The sequence below is a fragment of the Mastigoproctus giganteus genome, chromosome 2, assembly GCF_048544385.1.
Source record: "Mastigoproctus giganteus isolate SK-2022 chromosome 2, ASM4854438v1, whole genome shotgun sequence".
Taxonomy (NCBI): Eukaryota; Metazoa; Arthropoda; class Arachnida; order Uropygi; family Thelyphonidae; genus Mastigoproctus; species Mastigoproctus giganteus.
The window spans coordinates 199,380,345-199,403,158 of record NC_143576.1 but is presented as its reverse complement, the minus strand read 5'-3'; the positions used below and the strand labels follow the sequence as shown (position 1 = coordinate 199,403,158).

Sequence of the window (22,814 nt, the reverse complement as noted above, 5' to 3'; positions counted from 1 at the left end):
TGGATTTCCTTGAGAACTAGAAGTAAAATGAAATAGTCCCCCTTCACAATTATCTTGGAACTATTTTTGACTTCCCACAGGGGGTTCAAAAGTTGTGCAGATGCTAATCTAAAATTCTTTACAGAATCTAATGATCCAGTCCCACTATCTATGATTGCATAGTTATGCTACCATTGACTATCATAATTTCTGACTATAAATTAGGTTAGTTAATGATAGCATAGCTAACAAAACTACAGAATTTTTGTAGCTAGTCCAGAGTTATGAAGTGACCAGAATTATGAACATTAAATTCTATGAAAATAATTTCATAGACTTATTTTCATTAAAGAAATGAAAAATAATGTTCATTAAAGAAATGAAGAAATTTTTGTTCTTTCATTAAAGAACAAAAGTTTTACTTTTAAGGCCATTAAACTGGAAGAAGATAGATGAATGTGAAAGATTAAAGGAAAAATTTGTGGATAATTTGAGGAAGTGACTGTCTTCATACCCAACAATTATAGGTGCTTGCTGCACCAGGAAATGTGCCTTTTCTAATGAAAGAATGCTTCTTCTACCTCTGTCCTGATCAGAACCATGAGAGTAAATCTCATATGTTTGTGTGTATCAGCTATGGCTAGATGTTGCAACATGAAAATTTTGTACAGACATCACTGTATCACAGCATGTAAGAAAGTGCCATTAGTACTTTGTAGTTGACCACATAATTATGAGTTGTTACAAAACTGTTCTAGGAATACCGAATGAAAATTGATTTTCCACTGTAGCTGCAGCCTTGGTCACACCAACGACACTGATTTCTTAAACTGCAGCAGGTGGGTGTTCTCTGCTACAGGCTGTAGACAAAATACCTGCTCCTCATTATTTGTGCCATTCATTTGGAAAAGCAGGTTTGCTTTTTATTACTTTTTGGTGATAATTATTAACAATTTCATTGCTGGTAAAGTTATTTTATCAGAGCAACTAGTATCATCCCTTCTATTGTCACCATGGCTGCTTTGATAAAATAACTTTACCAGCAATGTGTAGCTCTTTTTCAGATCAAATCCTGTGTTAATTTTAGTTGACTGCTATGTTTATATCAGTTTCAGTGCCTAACCACATTACATCCCCTGTGCATTTGATTTGCATGCTTACTGAGTACAGTGGCATTTTAATCCAGGTGTAACCATTTCCAAACTCCCTTTTTCTCATGCAAGTCATTTTTGTGGAGTCTGGATTATCTATTCTCTTTCTGCAGGCTTCCAAAGTGGCACATTTAACTTTGTGTACTTTATTTTCTATGAAATTCAGTTTCCAAAAATTTATGATAATTAAATTTCTGTACTCCTAATTTTTAGAATCGCTTATGGAGAAAAAATAGAGCAATTTCTGATAAGTTTCCTGGACTACTGCTGTGTAGGGGTACAGATCCAAACAGAAATTTTGATGTACAATTTGGAGGTAATGTAGATCTCTTATTTGAACAATAAATATATAGCAGTCTTAAAGTACAGTATATGTTAAAAAGAACATATTGGAATTTGAATAGGAAACAAATAAATAAAGTATTATTATTATTATTTTATATTGATTATTTTCACAAAGGAAATGTCATATTTTATTTATTCACAAATATTAAAGCATATTAAAAAAAAAAAAACCTACAAGAGAGTCCAACATTGGCCCATAAGATAAACAGTATCCTTGTTGACACCAACCAGACATGAAATGTGGCTTAAAAATAATGCTTTCTGTTTTATTAATACAAGTAGTCATGTTGGGCCTACAAAGCATCTTACCATAAAAAGATTATAGATATGCTAAGTTTTCTCATAAAAACCTTTTTTTTTAATTTGTGAAATCTATCCAAAGCATTCTTAAAGTATACACTGCTGGAATCACTTTGTTTTAACAAAGTGATTCCACTATCTGATGTTTATTGTTTCTCATGAGGAAAGAATATCTGGTTTTTATATGATATTCATGTGGACTTAATTACTTGTAAATTACCAGAAGAGCGCACACCAAGAATTTCTTTTGGAAAATCTGCCAAGATTTCCCAAAAGGAATTTCAAAAGGATTTTTGTTTTGGCAAGACAAGATCCTTGTAAAGCATATAAGCTTTTAAAAATAAATGAAATACATTGTACTCCACATGAAGTTAACCAAGTGATATATTGAATTTTATCTAGGTGGTTAACCCTTAACTAATGCAGCCTTTTTTTTTTTTAGCACAGTCTTTTTTTTTTTGCATTAGCAGTATAGTGTGGTCCCACAGACTGCTGCAGTTTATTTACATATGATTGTGAGTTTTGTTTGTGCAGTATGGTCTAAGTCTGATGTTTTATGCTGATATGTATAACCCAATAGGTTTTGTTAAAAAATGCTTTAGTGCAGTAGGAATATTATTATTATTAGCCATATGGTGCAAGGAAGCCTGAGGCTTATACTCACCAGATGTGAGCCCCTGGGGTTAATATATTTAAACTCCATAAAATAACAATGAGTAACTTTTGTAGAATACCTTAATTTTTCTTTTTTGTTTCATTTTACAAAGAAATCAGATAAAACATTAAAAATTATATTTTGAAATTTTAATAGTTTTATTCAAACTTTATAAAAAAACAGTGGTAAAGGTAAAGAAACGCGTAACAATAAAAAATTATAAAATAAAACATTAATTACATTTTAATTATCATATATCAAAAATATCATTGCATCATCTATATTGCATTTACATTGTTTATATTGCATCATTTTTACTATTAGCACTAGTCCAGTCTGTTAGTTTTAATTTTTGTTCAGTTGCTTGCTTTTTAGTGAGCTGTAGAAACAGCAATTTAATGTCACACAGTGTCTCCAAACTACATTAATGATCCCGATTCATTTTGTGCTTGGGAAATTGATTTTTAAATCTCAAAAACAAGTGTTTAATTCATTGATTAAGAAGATGCACAACATCATCTCAAAAATGTGAGAGCAAAAGAAACAAATACACAGGAATTACAGTCTACTCTCATAACACTGCACTGCACTAAAATAGAAAGAATAATTTTTTTGGAATCACTTATGAAAGTACATGTTACTTGTCAAAACAATCTTGTTACCTTTATGGTATATACTTTTGAGTTGCTGGATTTGTGAACCAAAAAAGCCAAAAAAAATAAATAAATGGTAGGAGAATTAAATATTTATGATGGAATTTTTCATCATTTATTCCATCATAAATATTTTATTTGTATGTTTATCTTTTGGCTTTTTAGTTCACAAAAACAGCAACTCAAAAAGCATGTGCTGCATAGGTGACAAGGTTGTTTCAGTGATTCTAAAATAAATCTTTCATAAGTGATTCCAAAAAAAAAAATTATCCTTTCCATTTCAATGTAGTATAGTGTTATGTGAGTAGAGTGCATATATTATACTTTGGATGCAATGATAAAGATCAGGGTAAAAGCTGGGTTTCCCAAAATATGTTGCAGTTCATGTATCAGGTTGCTGAGAGGATGGCTACAGGGTTTGCATCCATTGATATCATTTTCTCTTCCGATGGTATGGAGGACCTTGTAAGTGACTGCTATTTCTGTTTGACTCGCATATCTGGATTTTTTTTTCAAAGTTAAAAGATTCCATATGACTTTCTGTTTGCTATTTGACTAATACCTCATTATTATTATTATTATTAGCCATATGGTACAAGGAAGCCTGAGGCTAATGCTGCACCACCAAAAAAAAAAAAAAAAAAAAATTGAGTTACCCTGACAGAGAGAAGTAGAAGGGAATCACCAAGAAAGAGAAGAATGATGATAAGGTATAAGGTATAAGGTATGTTCGTGTCAGACGGCACCTGGGATTTCTCCCATCTCCGCGTGTGTTTCGCTGTATCGAGGACAGTACACTGTCAAGCCAGAGACTTGAAAATGTGTGGGTCGTGTCTGTGCAGTGTGATATGTTGTGCCCATTGTTTATCCGGCTTATTGGCCGCCAGGCCCCTAGTGGGGCCCGACGTTGCCCATACCCTGCCACGTGGAGGCTAGCCGGGTGTATCCAGTATCACAACAATTTGCTCTGGCAGGTCCTGCCACCTAGTTTCCTGGGATTTCAGTGGCTAGGGCCTATTTAAAAAAAAAAAAAAAAAAGTTTATGCATTTGACATTAATGGTTAATGGGATTGCTGTTAGGAAATCGCTGGTTAGGGTTGAACACTAAAGAGATGTGTTAAAGGCCAAATAGGTCGGGCAAAATTTTGATGTTATTAAATTTAGACATGTAACGCTAGATAAAAGCTGATAGTGTTAGATATCTTAGAGATTTGCATAAAACCAGTAGAATTTAGACGTTGGTTATAATTTGGCGGCATTGTTAAGGGGTGTACTTGGTCGATTTAGTGAGAGAGGGGGGAGATTGAAGACTGGGGAGGAAACAGATAGAAGAATAGGGACGGATAGAGTAGGCATCCCCAAAGAGGTCAGTGGAGACGAGCCCCACCAGGCGAAATATGGGGGGTAGGCAGGGAGGAGAGGAGACAGAGATCCGTCTCCTCCATTCCCTGCCTGGGGATGGGGTTTTAAAGGGAACCAGGTTAGAGTACCCAGTTCGGATCGCCAATGGCGTGTTGGCAGCAAAGCCGCAGAATGTCTTCGTCGGTGTCTTGTCCAAGGAGTGTCGAATCCGGTATGAAGGTCCAGCTGCCCGTCCCGCTCTGGGGGTGGGATATGTTAGCTGGCAGTGGGGAACCTACCAGGTGGGGGGGGGGAGACACACATTTACTTCATTCGTAATGTGTATTCTCACTCTACTTGCATTCTTTTTTTTTTTTTTTTTTTTATTATTTATTTTTATTTTATTTTTTTTTTTATACTTTTTTTCTTATTTTATAATTTTTTTTTTATTATACTTTTTTCTTATTTTATAATTTATATATATATATATATATATATATATATATATTTTATTTATTTATTATTATTTTTTTTTTATTTCACTCAACTCATTCATCTTTTTCTCACACACCAGGAGGGGATGCAATGATGGGTAGCGTAAATTTAAATACTAATTAAAACCAGGGTTAGTGTGTACTTAACTTAGCATTTGTGGTTTGTGTTCTTTTCTCTCACGCTTGCACTTTTATTCATTCTTCTAGCTCTCATCTCATTTATTCGACTCTTTCTTTCTGCACTGCACTCTCTGGGCACCGCAACTTACTGTTATTCTTCAGTTGTGGTGCAGGCCTAGCTGCAAGGTTTTTTTTTTTTTTTTGCAGGCCAGGGGAGAATGCAGTGATAGTGTTTATGTGGTTTGTAAATGTTTGTTGGTACAGTATATATAAAGTAATGTAAGTTATTTTTAACTTTGTATTCTTTTGGCCAATTACATTTGCTCTTCTGCTCACTCCCATTCACTTTCTCTGCATGCATTCCCATCCCCCTCCCCTACATTGGTTTGGGGTCCCAGGTTCCTACACATGGCATGGTAGTCATGGGGAGTTTTGTTATGTCAGGTTTCTGTCAGGGTGCAGAATACTGCTATCCTAACAGTTTTTAAGTCATCATCTGGGCGTGGTGGGAAACTTGGGCAATTTTACTATTGATTATTGTTTAATTGCTGGGGGGCTGAAATTGCTCTGCGCATTTCGAAAACTTTCTGTGTGAAAGATGTAAAAGCTTTATAATTTTGCTCTTCTATGATGAAGAGATGTTCTTCTCCCCTGGGAAGGGGACCAATCTGTGCTATTAGCTCTGTTCTGGGGATGTCATATATTATACATTCATAGAGAATGTGTGCCCAGTCTTCACTTTCGCCACAGGTGCAGTTTGGGTCATCGGTCAATGAGAACCTACCATTACCTCAACCACCTGGACTTTAGAAGAAGAAGAAGAATCATCATCATCAAATTGATAACTTGGACAATAAACCAACTGCAGCAACTCAACTTATAGATCTGGAATTTCAGTTATCTACATGAATGATGCTTCATGATCAGAATTAAATGATTTGTTCAAAATCTTATTTATCAAAAAATTTGGCTGAGCTTTTAAGTTCCAGACTGAGGGTGGAGCCTTTTAGGAAACAATACCATGGTAACAGTCTTATAAATATCAGAAAGATTTGACTTATTTTTTTCTGAGTGGTAATTTAGTATTTTTCAGTTATGTTAATGAATTTATGAAGGCTTTGGAGTTAGAATGAAAACTGAATAAATGGCACATATTTAGAGATTCATGAAAGCTAAGTTTGAAGGAACTGTTTCGGCATAGCATAGCACAATAGTCAAGGTTATGAGGTTATATTTCAATGCACATATTGAAATAGTTTGAAAACTGCATCTCTGCAATTTTCTTTAACTTTATGCAATATTCAAAATTTTTCTCTTTGGGTAAAATTTGATTGTTACAGTGCTGATAGCCAACTTAGTTTAGCCAATTTACACAGCTGTTCTTTCTAGTTAGCATTCCACAAACCTGCTTTACCTGGCAGTAAATATGATTAGTATTAATAGTGAAAATTGATGCAGAAAGCAAGCTTATAAATCATAAAAAAAAAAAATCGCATTTCATCTATCCATCCCCACCAATAGTTTGTCTAGGTCTTTGAATTTATTAAACTGTGCACTTCACGACGGATGGAAGCTTGTTCCAGCAATCAACCACCCGCTGGTGGAGGCAAACTTCCACACATCTATTCTGCAACCATCCTTCCTCAGTTTTAATTTATGTCCCCCTCACATGCATGGTCTGAGCAAGAGGAGGAGTGCCATCAGCCATTGAGTTTGCTCAAACAATTCAAATCCTTAAGAACCTCAATCAGATTACCCCACAGGTGCTTAGTCTGTAGATGTTGCAATTTGCAGAACTGAAGCCTTTCTTGTTATTGGCACCCTATGTTTCCTTCACCAATCTCATTGCCCTCTCTGTACCTGTTCTAGCAGTCTACATCCTTCCGAAAACGAGGCCTCCAGACCCGCATGCAGTACTCAAGATGTGGCCCGACCATTGCCTTATTACAATGGGATAATCACCTCCTTATCCCTGCTAGAAAAATATTTGTATATCATTGACAAAAGCCCATGAGCTGTCCTGGCAACCTGTCTGTACTGCTCAGAGAACTTCATATCTGACTGCATATCCCCAGGTCTCTTTCATTTTTCACTACTCTGAGTGTAGTACCACACAGTTGGTATGTTACTCTTTGGTTACTGCCACCCATATGTGGTACAGTCAGGCCTCGTATAGCATGATAGTTGTGTTCCTAGAAACCCTCATGCAATGCAAAATTGTGCAATATAAACAACAGGCCCTATGGGAAAAATAGGGTTAAGTGCCGACCACCCAAGATTGAACACACATTTGTAACCAAAACATTACCAAACACAATAAATAATCGTAATAAAATACTATTACATAATAAAATATTGCTAATGCTTTTGCTTCTATCGTAAGCAAACTTATTTTTTGTTTGATTTTCTATCCAAACATATGACAGCTGTTCCATCTCTTCCAATTCTTTGTGTCTTAATCTAATGGATTTTAATTGCACTGAGTTGTTCCTGCTATGAAAGTTGTTTTTATTTTCTCTGCATTCTTTGTAATTCTCGGCGTTGCCTCATTTAGGCCTGTAGCACATGCAATATCACATGGTCTTTCATTTCGCTCCAAGTGTTTCACAATTTCATATTTTTTCTCTATCGACAGAGGCGAACTGGCCATAAGCCTTATCGGGGAAACCCCGGTGGGCCAGAGGCTGGTGTGATTTTGGCCATAAACCATAGTATGAGGCTACTATAAATTTTCCCAGTAAGTATTTTTAACCCAGTCCACCTCTGTTTATCGATATTGCTTTTCTTTTTCTCTCTGAATCTGCAGTGTCTTCACCAGGATGCTTCCTTTTCACACCTTTTAATTAAGTATTTTACTCATTTTTAGGGAATAAAGCACAATTACAAAACGAGGAGGCACGCTTGATACACATAAACAAAGCTGCTTGCGTGTAGCAACTGAATAAACAACACCGTAAAGGCAGAGATACACTATTAACACCTCAACATTTTACCAAAGCACATTTCTAGGGGTTAAAAGTGCAGCCATTATCAACCCACTGCAGGATGGAAGCCTCCTCAACAATTCATGCTGAGGGAAATGGACCATAATCTGCCACGCTGGTCCAGTGCGGGTTGGCAGATCGACTGTACTCAGCAGTCAGGGGCTTGAACCCCGGTCTACTCAAAGAGCGTGTGCTACTGCACTCCAGCTCCTGACCACTCGGCTATGGAGGCCTTTCTAGGAGTTACTACCATAAAACAATAAAAAGTTGCATTTCTGCTAGTGGAATCTGTTATAAACTGGTAGTAAACTCGATCTAATTGCATTTGCGATTATACCGATAGCTGTAATTGTGTTGGTTTTTATGTTATTATGGTGAAATGTGTTTCCCCTTCACTGATATAAAAAACAAATACATTTTCAGAATCTTCTCTTTATTCCTATCGTGTTGCATTCGGTTGGGGTGATTCTGCGTTCGACTGCCATTTCTTGTAAACACAAAGGCAAATCGTGCATAAGCGAATTCGGTTCATGTTATATAAGATATCGTTCCCCTATTTATACATCGTGTATGATCGAATTCGTGTAGTGTAAACACGTGTTATACGAGGACTGACTACTTTGCATTTGTCAAACTTCAATTGCCATTTCTCAGCCCATCTGCCTAACTTTTCTAGATCCTGTTGCAGTAGTGTACCATCATTACTATCATTAACCACCTCACCAACTTTTGTATTAAGCCAGATATACCCTCATCAATATCATTAATGAATACAGAATAATAGCATTAGCATTAGTAGAGGCATTTGATGCAAGAAAGCAAGCTTATGCAGCATCAGCCAAAAAAAAAAAAAAAAAAAAAACCCACTTCCACTTCACCCCTCTGTTTGTTCAAAATACCTGTCCAGCTGAGCCTTAAACTTATTTAGGCTATCAACCTCCACCACAAGGGATGGAAGTCTGTTCCACCAACCAACCACCCGCTGGCTAAAGGCAAATTTTCGCACGTCTATCCTACATCTGTCTTTCCTCAATTTGAATTTATGCCCTCTCAGGTGATTTTTCTGAGCTAGAGGAAGAATCCCATCAGCGTTGAGCATGCTCAAACCATTCAAGGCTTTATACACCTCTATCAGATCACCTCCCTGGTGCCTATTATACTCATCAGTTTCTTATTATACTCATCAGAGTCATTAGGCCTATAGCACACTCCTACTCTCAATTTTGATCTCCCAATGCTTATGTCACACCAAACTGACTCAACACTGCACTGTCCAGCGATGTCGACTGGCTTCACTTCCTTGGTTTTTATGTGTTTCTTAACTAATAGCATAACCCCTCCCCCCTTCCTATCCTGTCTATCCTTTCTGTAGACGTACTCCCCAAATTGCAGTTCTGCATCCCTTATATCTGTGTGACACCACGTCTCTGATATCCCAACAATATCTGCCTTTGATGTTTTGAGCAATACCTCAAATTCATCAAATTTATTTACTAAACTCCTAGCATTGGTGTACACACAAGTATACCTGCACCTGTTTCTATTCTTAGCTACCCTAACACAACCCATGTGTTTACTTGTACCGCAATGGCTCCCAGCAGTCTCTGAAATACCATGCATCTTGTTTTTCAGGCTTCTGCTCATTCTAATAGAAGCAGTGCAAGAATCTCTTTCACCTCTGCCAGTGGCTACTGTCAATCTATTGGTCTTTGTCTCCCCCCAAGCTAGCAGTTTTCCGACCCACCTACCACTGCCTCGATAGCATCAGCAAATATTCTTGCACCCTTTCTATTTAAGTGTATCCCATCCCTGTAGAAGCAATCTCTCCTGTTAACAAGTACAGTCCAGGCTGAAAAAAATTCTACCCCTTGAGGCTTGCACAATCTTTCCAGGGCCGAATTGATCGACAAGGCTCTCATCATATACTCCCTCCTATCGTGTCTGGGCAGAATTGCAGACACTTTCAAATTCAACCCTAATTCTCGGCTTTTGTTCAGCAGTGACCTGTACTTGTTAAGTAATTCTGCCGGTCTCCTACTCTTAATATTATTAGTGCCAACGTGTACAACTATATCACCTTTTGTGCCCTTAAAACAACAATGGGCCCAGAAAACAACAATGGGCCCAGCACTCCACTAATAACGTTAGTTCATGTGGAACTCCACTAATAATGTTAGTTCACGAAGAGCAGCATCTATTAATAACTACTCTGTCTTCTCCCAACTCAACCCTTTATCCATAGCAGTAACTTTCCCTTAATGACCCGCTGCTCCAATTTGTACAGCAACCTTTTATGTGCAACAGTATCAAAAGCATTTCTGAAATCCAAGTGTATAATAACAAAATTATTTTTTGCATTCAGTTGCTTTGTTACTGCATCATAGTATCCAATCAAATTGGTTAGACAAGGTCTTCCCTTAACAAACCCATGCTATGACTGAAGTATAACTGCACTCCTGTTTAGATGGTCCTGTATTGCTTCTTTAAACCAGTAACTCCATTATTTTTTCTGGAAGAGAAATTAAGTTAACAGGTCTGTAATTACTCATTGGCCGGCGACTCCGTAGCCAGGTGGGAAGGAGCAGCAGTGCATAGCACACACGCTTCTTGATTAGACTGGAGTTTGAGCCCGTCACCACCAAATATGGAGGATGCGGAAAGGTCAGGGAATGACCACCGCATATCCCGGAGCAATATGGCCTTAGTTGCTAATGCTCCTAAAAACCAAACAACACGCACTCATTGGCCTTTGGTAACCCCCCCCCTTGTGAATTGGAGATACATTCCCACATCTCAGTCCACAGAGACCTTCCCTGAATCCAAAAGATGCTTGCATAATTATGGCTAATGGTTTGCTTACCTTCTTTGCTGCCTCCCTTAATATAACTGGATAGAACCCATCCCCCCCCAGGTGCCTTTTTTATGTTTAGCTTCAACAATTTCTCTTCCACTTTCCTTTCAGCACGTGCAATAATGAACTAAATGACTGCAAAATCATTTAGTTCATTATTAGAGTTTGAAAAATTTCTCTCTCTATAAAATTCCTCACGTGTGAATGTAAATGCAAAGTACCTATTCAGCCTGTCAGAAACCTGAGCAGGATCAACAATAGTTAAACCATCAAAATCAAGTGTACCAATATGATTCAACTCCTTCCTTCTACTCTTAATATAAAGAAGTCTTTGTTGCTTTTCTCAGCTTTCTTTGCCAGAGACTTCTCCTAATCTGCCTTGGCTTGCCTAACCTCCTTTGTGACTTGATTGCAGACTAGTTTATATCTACCATAGGCTTCTGTATCACCTGATAATTTACATGCATCCCACAAATCTTTCTTTTCTGTCATGTGTCTTTAACAGCTCATCTGACTTCCATTTAGGTCTAAGCCTTGAACTGTATGAAAAGCCTAGTAGCTACTATGATTAATTCCTTGAACACTTCCCATTTAGATGGTTTCACTGTTAAGTGGGACCAACATCACTTGTACTCCCTCCTATTGTTCCTGGGTAGAATTGCAGACACTTTCAAATTAATCCTAATTCGCAACTTTTTCTCGACATTGCTTTGTACTTGTTAAAGTAATTCCTCAGATCTCTTCTCTTAGTCATTAGTGCCAACCATTATTTAAAAAAAAATTAATTACTTAAAAGACGATATCTGCTCACAGTATCATAAACTTTTTCCCCTGGAGTCACACTAGCGTCACTGACAATAGCCACCTTGGGTGTTGCCTGATGCACAAGTGCAAGCTCTGACATTGAGGTGGACATTAATGCCACCTCAATGTCAGAGCTTGCACTTGGGATCTTGATGATCCCCCAACTTAATTCCTTTGAGGGAATCCCCCCTCCTGTTCTTCAAGCTCTCATAAACACCCATCAGACTGCTGTGTTAATGCCTGATATCTTCACACTCTTTACATTGAATGCACACCCCTTGGCTGTATTATGTCCTGTTCCAGATAGATCAGCAAGCATCAAACAAGCAGTACATTTCATGAGGCAGTGATTCAGAGGACAACCACCATCCTTAGTTCTCCCTCAAGCCGCAGAACTCCCACTACTTTGAGCCCTTTGCTTTGTTGCTCTGGTCTGAGGCGCATGATTTCCATTCAGATTAAATTTAATTGGGAATACTACACTAAAGTAATATACTAAAATGTAATAATAACACTTTGTGGCAGTTATGCAGCAATAATTACGTCCCACTCCTGACCGAGTAGTCAGGAGCGGGAGTGCAGCAGCACACGCTCTTTGAGTAGACCGGGGTTCAAGCCCGACTGCTAAATATGGTTGATCTGTCAACCCGCACTGGACCAGTGTGGCAGATTATGGTCCATTTACATCAGCATGAATTGTTGAGGAGGCTTCCATCCTGCAGTGGGTTGATAATGGCTGCAGTTTACTTTTTTTTTTTTTTTAATACATACTATGCCATCAAGCGTACCTTACTGAATATATATTACATATCGAGTTTATGCTATACATATTAATTTATAGAGTTTACATTATATGTATTACGTTATTGAGTTTAAGCTATACTGTTACATTTGTAAAGTTAAACGTTAATTATAATAGATAATAAAATTATCTATTAATGCCAACCTAAGTGATTCAAAATTTCGAGATGCATATTTACCACAATTAGACACTAGAATTCTCCTACCAAGCACTACAGTACAGAGTTATGATATTTGAACCAAATCACTAATGCAAAGGTTCTATGTATATTACCTTATTTGTTTGCTTATAGGATGCCGTGGCTTGGAACATGCAGTGTCTAATTTTGGAATGGCAAATTTAAGGAAAAAAAATTTTTTGAAAAAAATTTATTGTTAATAACAATGGAAATTTAAAATTCAATAAAAATAAAATCCAAAAGACAATAAAGAAATGTATAGGATTATTACTCTTATTATTTTAATATTATTCAACTTCAGATTCATTACTGACTCGATCATCATTATCCTCAACATCATCATCCTCTTCACTAGTATCGCTGTCACTCTCGTACAATAAATGATTTTCAGTGCCATCCATTGCATTACTTATACCACCTTTTTTAAAAGACTTGACCACAATTTCAGTCTTAACATCACGCCATGACTTCAGCACCCATTCACACACTTGTGCTATTGATGGATGTTTCATCCTTCCCATAGCCATCATATTATGGTTCCCCTCTTTCATCCATTTATTCCATTGCTCCTGCATATTATTCGTGAATGGCTTATTGATGCTGACATCTAACAGCTGTAACTGGGAGGTTAAGCTACTTGGAATTACCACCAATTCTGTGTTCATCATTTCGGCCAGTTGTTTGATGTTTTCAGTCCTATGTGCTCTAAACTGATCCATACTAGTAGTGCATTTTTACACAGTAGTCCACCAAGACGCTTGGAACACACTTTTACAAACCAATCCTTGATACATTCTTTATCCATCCGTCCCTTTGGTTGAGCAAGTACATCCATTTGGCAGTTTATCTTTCGGTAGAGTGTTTCTTTTAAAAATTAACATTGGTGGAAGTTTGGTCATATCAGCACAACAAGTTAAACTGCAGTGTAGTGTGTCTTTTCATGTTAAGTGGTTTTAATAGTTATAGATTTTTGCCCTCTCAGATTTAGTTTTATTAGATGGCACATCAAAAGTCAACGTAATTTCATCTATATTCCCAAATTGGCTAAGTTCATAGTTGCTTCATTTTATAGGGTTAAGGACAAATTTATGGAAATCTAATATTTTCTGTTCATACTCAGCAGGCATTCTCTGAGCTATTCTAGTTCTTGTGCATAAACTTAACCTGTTTCTTTTCATGAAGCAATAACACCAAGATTCAGTTCCTTTAAAGTCATGTATCCCAATATCAGCTTCTCGTTTCCATGCTTCTACTATTTTCATTTTAGTACTCGCTGCAATACCCACCTCTCTAAGTTCCATTATCTAACTACACAAGTTTTTTCCAAATTTGACCATTTAGGCAGAATTTTACAAAGTTTGTGCTTTGTTTTATTAGCTTCTTGTAATAAAACTTCCTGCTTCCTTCAAGATTGACGAATCATCTTCTCAGTAGGCGGCTGTCTGAAATTTCGTTCTGCTGCTCCATTCCCATGTTCTTTGGCATATTGTTCTACTTTTAGCTTAAATCCAATAGTACAATTTTGGCTTCTTGATGTGCCTGCCATTGATTTAGCTTAAATGTATAACTGGAATTCACTTGTTACTCCAACAACAGCCTGGTAATTACTGAAAAGTGTACTAACGTATAGTAGTTAACTATTCGTTAACTCTCGGTTTTGAGTATATGCTGTACTGCCACTTTTGGTTTCTAAGACACAGAGCGATTTTTTAAAGTATTTATAAGGAAAAAAGTACATCTTATAAGCCACAAATATGGTAAGCAGTAACTTACTAAATCTCTATCTAAATTTTAGAATAAGCTAAGGAACATGATTAGGACTATAAAGCTATTTATAGAATATGATTTAATATACCAATTAGGTCAATAAAACCAAAATTTTTCAAAAACAATCCATTCCCAGCAGCTTAAAATTCTTCGAGTAGTATGTGGATATCCTTGAAACAATATTATGTTTGTTTTCTTTAGTTACTAAAAATTGGATTTCATAGATGTATTAAAATATCTGATTTGATACTTCTGTGTTATGTTTGGTTCACAGTTTGTCCAATGTAGGAAAATTGCTATAGATTGCCTGCAATGGTAATGCCAGAGAGTGAATTGAAGTTCGGTGGTGCATCAGTGCCCATGTTTCTGCAATTATTTTATTAAAGAATAATGGTTATGTATTCTTATATATTTGTGTGTGTGTGTGTGTGTGTGTGTGTAAAGAATATTGGAAATATTGAAATTATATAATTTTCAGTTGAACATCCTTTATATATTTATAACGAATAGTTTCACTGTTCTTAATTTTAAGATTATAATAAATTCCAAAAATTTTATATCTTTTGAATTCAACAGTCAAACTTTTTGACACTTTTTTTCTTATTTAGGAGCAAGTACAAGTAATGTGTGTGTGTGTGTAAAGAATATTGGAAATATTGAAATTATATAATTTTCAGTTGAACATCCTTTATATATTTATAACGAATAGTTTCACTGTTCTTAATTTTAAGATTATAATAAATTCCAAAAATTTTATATCTTTTGAATTCAACAGTCAAACTTTTTGACACTTTTTTTCTTATTTAGGAGCAAGTACAAGTAATACTCCATGTTCAGCTATCTATAAAGGTGACTATCCATTTTCAGAAGCTGAAAGTATGGCAATTAGAGATGGCTTAATGGTTCTTAAAGATAGTTTAAAAGCATACTTTACACTGCACTCATTTTCTCAATTATGGATGACACCTCATGGATATACCTCACTTAGAGCTCCTGATTATAATGATCATGTTAGTTGAACTAATTATTCAGTTATAGATACAAAATAGAATAAAAGTATTATGACTTTGGCTTTATTTAAGATCCTGTCTTGTGTAATCTTCATTTATAAACTATAGTATTAATCCAATGTAGTGTTAGGTTCAGACTTTCACAGATCAAATAAGTTGGTAACCATGTTATTGATTCAATTGTGATAATAATACTGAATATTTAATTAGTGTAGTAAATAGCACTATGCTTTTCATTGAATACAGCAAATATGACCCCCTTTTTTTTTTTTCCCAAAATATGCAGAGTATGTATTATTTAATTTTTAAGCTTTTTTAATTTTTTCTTTAAAAAAATTAATTACTTGTTTTTTGCAAATACTTTCATTTATCTTTAAAGAATGAAATAAATGTTACATAATGGCAACCCCCAAGGCAGAATGCACTAGTCCCACAGGAACTAGTAGTTGTTGGTGACTCTATTGTCAGGGAAACGGAGAACATAGTATGTAAAAAGGATATAGGGTATGTCTGCCAGGGGCAAAGGATGATGATGTTGTAGAGCAGATATCATCTTTTAAGGGCACAAAAGGTGATATTGTTGTACACTTTGGCACTAATGATATCAAGAGTAGGAGACCGGCGGAATTAGTTAACAAGTACAGGTCACTGGTGAAAAAAAACCGTGAATTAGGATTGAATTTGAAAGTGTCTACAATTCTGCCCAGACACGATAGGAGGGAGTATATGATGAGAGCCTTGTCGATCAGTTGGCCCTGGAAAGACTGTGCAAGGCTCAAGGGGTAGAATTTTTTTCAGCCTGGTCTGTACTTGTTAACAGGAGAGACTGCTTTTACAGGGATGGGATACACTTAAATAGAAAGGGTGCAAGAATATTTGATGATGCTATCGAGGCAGTGTTAGGTGGGTCGGAAAACTGCTAGCTTGGGGGGATACAAGGACTAATAGATTAACAGTAGCCACTGGGAGAGGTGAAAGTGATTCTTGCACTGCTTCTATTGGAATGAGCAGCAGCCTGGAAAACAAGATGCAAGGTATTTCAGAGATTGCTGGGAGTCATTGCGGTACAAGTAAACACATGGGTTGTGTTAAGGTAGCTAAGAATAGGAACAGCTGCATGTATACTTGCATGTACACCAATGCTAGGAGTTTGGTAAATAAATTTGATGAATTTGAGGTATTCCTCAAAACATCAAAGGCAGATATTGTTGGGATATCAGAGATGTGGTATCACACAGATATAAGGAATGCAGAACTGGAATTTGGGGAGTATAATGTGTACAGAAAGGATAGGAAGGGAGGAGGGGTTATGATATTAGTTAAGAAACACATAAAATCCAAGGAAGTGAAGCCAGTTGACATTGCTGGACAGTGCAGTGTCACGTCAGTTTGGTGTAACATAAGCATAGGGAGATCAAAATTGAGAATAGGAGTGTGCTATAGGCTTAATGACTCTGATGAGTATAATAAGAAACTGTACAGGGAAATATAGTGGGCCAGTAAATCAGAGAGTCTTATAATGGGGGATTTTAATTTCCCAGATATTGATTGCAATTTGTGGGTTGGTCACTCACACACTAGCAAGACTTTTGTGGATTTATTGGATGATTGTTTTCTACATCAGCATGTTCGGGAGGCAACTAGAGGGAGTAATACTTTTGATCTGATTATCAGTAGTGATTCTTCATGCATTAAGAATCTGCAGATAAAGGAACCTCTAGGTGGCAGTGATCACAGTGTGCTGAAGTGGGATTTACTCAAAGAGGTAACTACCATTATGGGTAAAGGGAAGGGTTTTGCTTTCGTAAAGGCGACTACGATGGTCTGAGACAGTATTTAAATTCTATACAGTGGGACCAACTGAGATGTTACCAACAGCAAATTCAAAATGGGAAGCATTCAAAGAATTTATCTTGGAAGCTACTAGGCTTTACATACCAACTAAGAATTATTGTTCAAGGTTTAGGCCTAAATGGATGTCAGATGAATTAATGAGACATATGGCAGAGAAGAAAATTGCATGGGATACATATAAATTAATGGGTGACATGGAAGCCTATGCTAGATATAAGCTGGTCTGTAACCAAGTCACAAAGGAGATTAGGCAGGCAAAGACAGATTATGAGAAATCCTTGGCAAAGAATGCAGAGAAAAACAGAAAAGAGTTATTTACCTATGTAAACTCTAGAAGGAAAGGGATTAATAAGATTGGTCCACTGGATATTGATGGTTCAACTGTTGATGATCCTGCTCAGGTGGCTAACAAACTAAACGAGTATTTTGCATCTACATTCACACATAAGGAGTTATTCATTAAGGGGAATGTCAGAGGTGAAGTAAACTCTGGCAGTGATCTAGATGATTTTGTAATAACTGAGAGGAAAGTGGAGGAGAAATTGTTGAGGATAAAGATAAAAAAAGGCACCCGGGGTGGATGGGATCTATCCAGTTATATTAAAGAAGGTAGCAAAGGAAGTAAGCAAACCCTTAGCCATAATTATGAGAGCTTCTTTGGACTCAGGGGAGGTACCCATAGACTGGAGATGTGCAAATGTGACCCCAATTCAGAAAGGAGGATCAAAGGCTGACACAAGTAATTGTAGACCTGTGAGTTTAACTTCTGTTCCAGGAAAATTAATGGAGGCGCTGGTTAAAGAAGCACTGCAGGGTCATCTAGACAAGACTTCAGTTATAGCTCGGACAGAGCATGGTTTTGTTAAGGGAAAGTCTTACCTGACCAATTTGATTGGATACTATGATGCAGTAACAAAAGAACTGGATGCAGGGAATAACTTTGATATTATATATTTGGATTCTTAGAAAGGCTTTTGATACTTTTGCACATGGAAAATTGCTGCACAAATTGGAGCAGTGGGGCATTGGAGTCAAATTGCTGCTATGGATAAAGGGATGGTTGAGGGGAAGAAGACAGAGTGGTAATCAATAGACACTGCTCATCGTGGACCAATGTTATTAGTAGAGTCCCTCAGGGTTCAGTGTTGGGTCCATTATTGTTTTCTGTATTTATAAATGATATTGATGATGGTATATCAAGCTTAATGTACAAGTTTGCAGACGATACAAAGGTTGCAGGGTTGTTAAGGACACTACTGACAGTATGCTGCTGCAAGGATCTGGAAAGGTTGAGCAGATGGGCTGAGAGGTGGCAAATGAAATTTAACATTGACAAATGTAAAGTATTACATATGGGAAACAGTAACCCCAGAGTAACGTATCAACTCTGTGGTAGTACACTGACAGTGGTAGAGAATGAAAAAGACTTGGGGGTAATTGTGCAGGCAGATATGAAGTTTTTTTTAGCAGTGCAGACGGGCTGCAAAAGTAGCTCATGGTGTCTTGTCAATGATATACAAGAATTTTTCTAGCAGGGATAACGAGGTGATTATTCCCTTGTATGAGGCAATGGTCAGCCACACCTTGAGTACTGTATACAGGTCTGAGGCCTCATTTCAAGAAGGATGTAGAACTGCTGGAACGAGTACAGAGAAGGGCAACAAGATTAGTGAATGGAACAATGGGTTGCGCTTACGAAGAAAGGCTTAAGATTTGCAAATTACAGTGTCTGGATACTAGGCACCGGTGAGGTGATCTGATAGAGGTATATAAAGCTTTGAATGGTTTGAGCGTGTTCAATGCTCAGAATAATCTCCTGGGAGGGCATAAATTGAAATTGAGGAAAGACAGATGTAGGATAGATGTGTGGAAATTTGCCTTTAGCCAGCGGGTAGTTGGTTGGTGGAAAACCTCAGTTTTCCATCACCTTTTTATCCATTACCTTCTTGTTAACTGTCACCTCAGATTTTTTGTTGCAGAGTTGAAACTTAAAAATTTCTGTTATATTTACTTCCATATTGGCATGTGGTATGATGGACAAACAGAAATGCATGTCATTAGACTTAGAAAAACTGAATGGTAATCCATCTTTTAAAACAACAAATTCAGCACTGGACAAATTCAAAACCCAATACAGAATTTAACAATGACTACTGAAGGTGAAAAAACTTAGTGCAGTGGTATCAGGCTACATTCATAAATTGTAACCTTAAATAGTGAATCAATGATTAACTTGTGAACAGGTGTACTATTGTGATGATATTGGCCTAAATTAGAAAGATTCCTCCCAAAAAATGTATTTTACCTCAGAAACCCTAGCAAAAGATCATTAAAAAAAAAAAAAAAAAAAAATGGAAAGAATCACAACAATGTTATGGTAATAATTATTGACTTCCCTTATTTGTTTTTGTAAAATCTAGGAAAACAAAAGTGCTAGAAAACATTACTATGTTACTAGTGTATTATTTTGCACAGTAAGGTCCAGAAAATACTTTGGATAGCCAATGTATTTTTTGGACTTTTAAAATTTACCAGAAAAAAATAAAAAAAATGTTTTTGCTTTGTAATTCACCAACTCACCCTGTTAACAACTAGAATCTCATGATAGAAACAAACCTTGCCAGTTTCTCCAACTGAACATCACATCATTAATTGATGTAATGGATCAAGGAGAGAGAGAAAGCCTAAAGCAGCATTACTCACAGGTTCTCATTCAGAATTGTATTTGTGTAAGTTATGTTAATGATCACAATTTTTGGAAACAATATACAATGAAAGGTGCAACATACAACACTGCAGGTGCTTGGAAAAATGTTCTGGTCCAAACTTTTCAATGATGCAGGAACAAGTTGTTGCAAAGTGAGAAGGAACTCACCGAATATGAAAATTTACCTATGACTTCTGATATTTTATAAGTTTTTTAAGTGTTCCTGACTTTGGAGGATTCTAAGAAAGTAATGTGGATTATATGAATATGATTTTCTAAATAGTGAGGAAAATAGTGGCTAATGTGGTAAACAAAAGACTAGATGAAACAGATGACTCTGAAAACTTCCTGAAATCTTTCCTCTTCTGTTATAAACCACTGAAAAGCTGAAGGCATACCCTTGAAGTGTATTCAGTGGCTCAAAAACCAGGAAGCAGAATTAATGCAGACTTTATCAATAAGTAATATTTGCAATCTAGCTTGTAAAAATGCACAGGACAGATTGAAACAAAAAAAAAAAAAGTCAATTTAAAAAAAAATAATAATTGTGTATTAATTAGACTGAGTGGGATATACAAAGTATATGTACAGTATAACCTAATATGTATTCTGTACTGTAAAATATAAAAAATAATTGTTTTTATATTATCTATTTTTTTTTCTCTCCATTGCCCGATATCAGTTGGTTAGTGAGCAAGGTGAAGTTAGGTAGGAAAAGTCTGAAAAATAGTTGCACCAGACCTTGCAGACACTCATGCAGGTAGATAGTGTATTAAGTTCCACCTAGGTTCTCCAGGTGGCTAATAGTTTCTAGTTAGTACATGCACAGTAATGTTTCTGTGTGGTTTGTTTACAGGTAACACTATTTGTAAATGGAAGCATCTTTGAATATCTGATTTAACAGGCAGTTATTGATTTTCTGACTGCCTGAAATTACAGGTCTAACATTTTCGAAATTTATCAACAAATAAGTGACTGGAGGTGAATTGGAATATTGGATTCACCACTGTGATCCAGTAAACAAGAGACAGTCCAAGTAATTCTGCCATGAAACATCTCCATGTCCAAAAATATTTAAGGTACAATCATTAGCCAGCAAAGTGACATTGACTTTCTTTTTTTTTTTTTTTTTTTGATTCTATGACTGTTATCCCACACTGAATTTTTGGAAAAAGGACTGGCAATACAGAAATGTTGCTTCAACATGCTAACACAATACCTCACTGCAGCAATGCAACGTTGGCAAGAATTTTATCACTGAGATTTGAAAGATGACTCCAATGAAGAGATGGTCAGTCAAAAGAATTTGACCTGAACAGTACATAAAATCTTGTTAAGCACTGCTGAAATGTATTTGGGGTGAAGTGTAGGTAGAAAAATGATACTTTTTTCTTTTTGATTTACTTCTCTATTACTTTTCAGTTTACCCTTGTATTTTGAAGACAGATGTGGCATCATTATGGCCTCCATGAAAAATTTTGACATTAGATTACATATTCAACTGTTTTGTAAAAGGCAGTTCTTCAAAAAAAGTCATTAAAATGACATTTTCAATCAATTTTTTTTCTGGATTGCTTGTGACTTCAGATCTATTTTGTATTTAATCCTCAATAAAATACAGGCAGTTCTCGCTTTATGAGTTCCCGGGTTTTCGAATTTTTTTTTTTTTTTTTTTTTCAAAGTATCAAGTATCAAAAAAATCGAAAATATGAACATTAATTGCAAAAAAATGAATGCTAAACATTCATAAATACTGCATTTCAAACCATGCGTGTAATTATACAATGCAGTGTACCGCGCTTTACGATATTAATCTGCTATCATCGTATTGCGAAAATATTGTAATGTGAACCCAATAACACCTTGTTTTTTGGTAATTCATTCCACGACCTTGGAAGTTCAAATTTTCGCTATATAACTCCCTAAGAGGTCGTTTTTATAGTGTAAATTGTATTTAGTTACCAATTCAAATCATTAAATGCACTACACTTTCAACGTTATCATATGTTTAAGAACCAATTTTGAACAGCTTTGTGATATTTTTCCAAAGCACATTTCTGGAAGTAACGACCATAAAACAATAAAAACAATTTGCACTTCCGGTTTATTGGGCTTTTCTGTTAATGCAAACAATTATAAACATATAGTAAACTCAATGTTATTGCATTTACGAAAATACTGATAGCTGGAATTGTGTGGTTTGTTATGTTATTATGGTGAAATATGTTTTCCCTTTACTGAAATCTTTAATCATATAAAAAACATAAGTTTTCAGAATTTCTCTTCATTCCTTTTTTTTTAAGCTTCGTAAACTTGTTACTTCGCACAAATCGTATTAGTTGCAATTAGTGCATTCCATTAAATAATGCTTATGCATGCTATTGAAATTTATAAAGAAAAGAGAAGATTATCTTGGAAATAAACACCTCTTGAAGCATTTCTGAAGAAGACAACTCCTTGTGCAACAAACCAACGAGTGCCAAGCCAATAATGAGTGTGCATTTAGTCAATGATGATGATGAAGAATAAACATTCTTTAACATTTGTAAGTCATAAATAATTTCTCTATTATTATAATTTGCTTGATTTTACAGGATACGTTTTCATTTCTTTGGATAAGTCAATCATTGTTTAAACAAACTAATTAGCTAACTAATTTCATTGTTGATAACATAACCCCTATTTTTAACATTATGTCTATGGGAAATAAATTTCTGCTTTACGAGCAAACACTAGGAATGAATTAACTCGGAAAGTTGAGAATTACCTGTATTAAAATAAAACAATAAAAACAGACAATTCTTAGTAATGAAATAAAG

At 36.0% G+C, this 22,814-nt stretch overlaps 1 protein-coding gene across 1 annotated transcript in view; it reads left to right on the top strand.

Annotated features, from left to right (window-relative positions):
- Positions 1–22,814, top strand: part of LOC150089904 (carboxypeptidase B-like) — a 187,836-nt gene that overhangs the window by 152,403 nt on the left and 12,619 nt on the right. The window contains exons 10-11 of the mRNA XM_090390124.1: positions 1,344–1,446; positions 15,232–15,434. Coding sequence (XP_090246250.1) covers positions 1,344–1,446; positions 15,232–15,434 — 306 coding nt within the window. The remainder of the gene's footprint in view (positions 1–1,343; positions 1,447–15,231; positions 15,435–22,814) is intronic.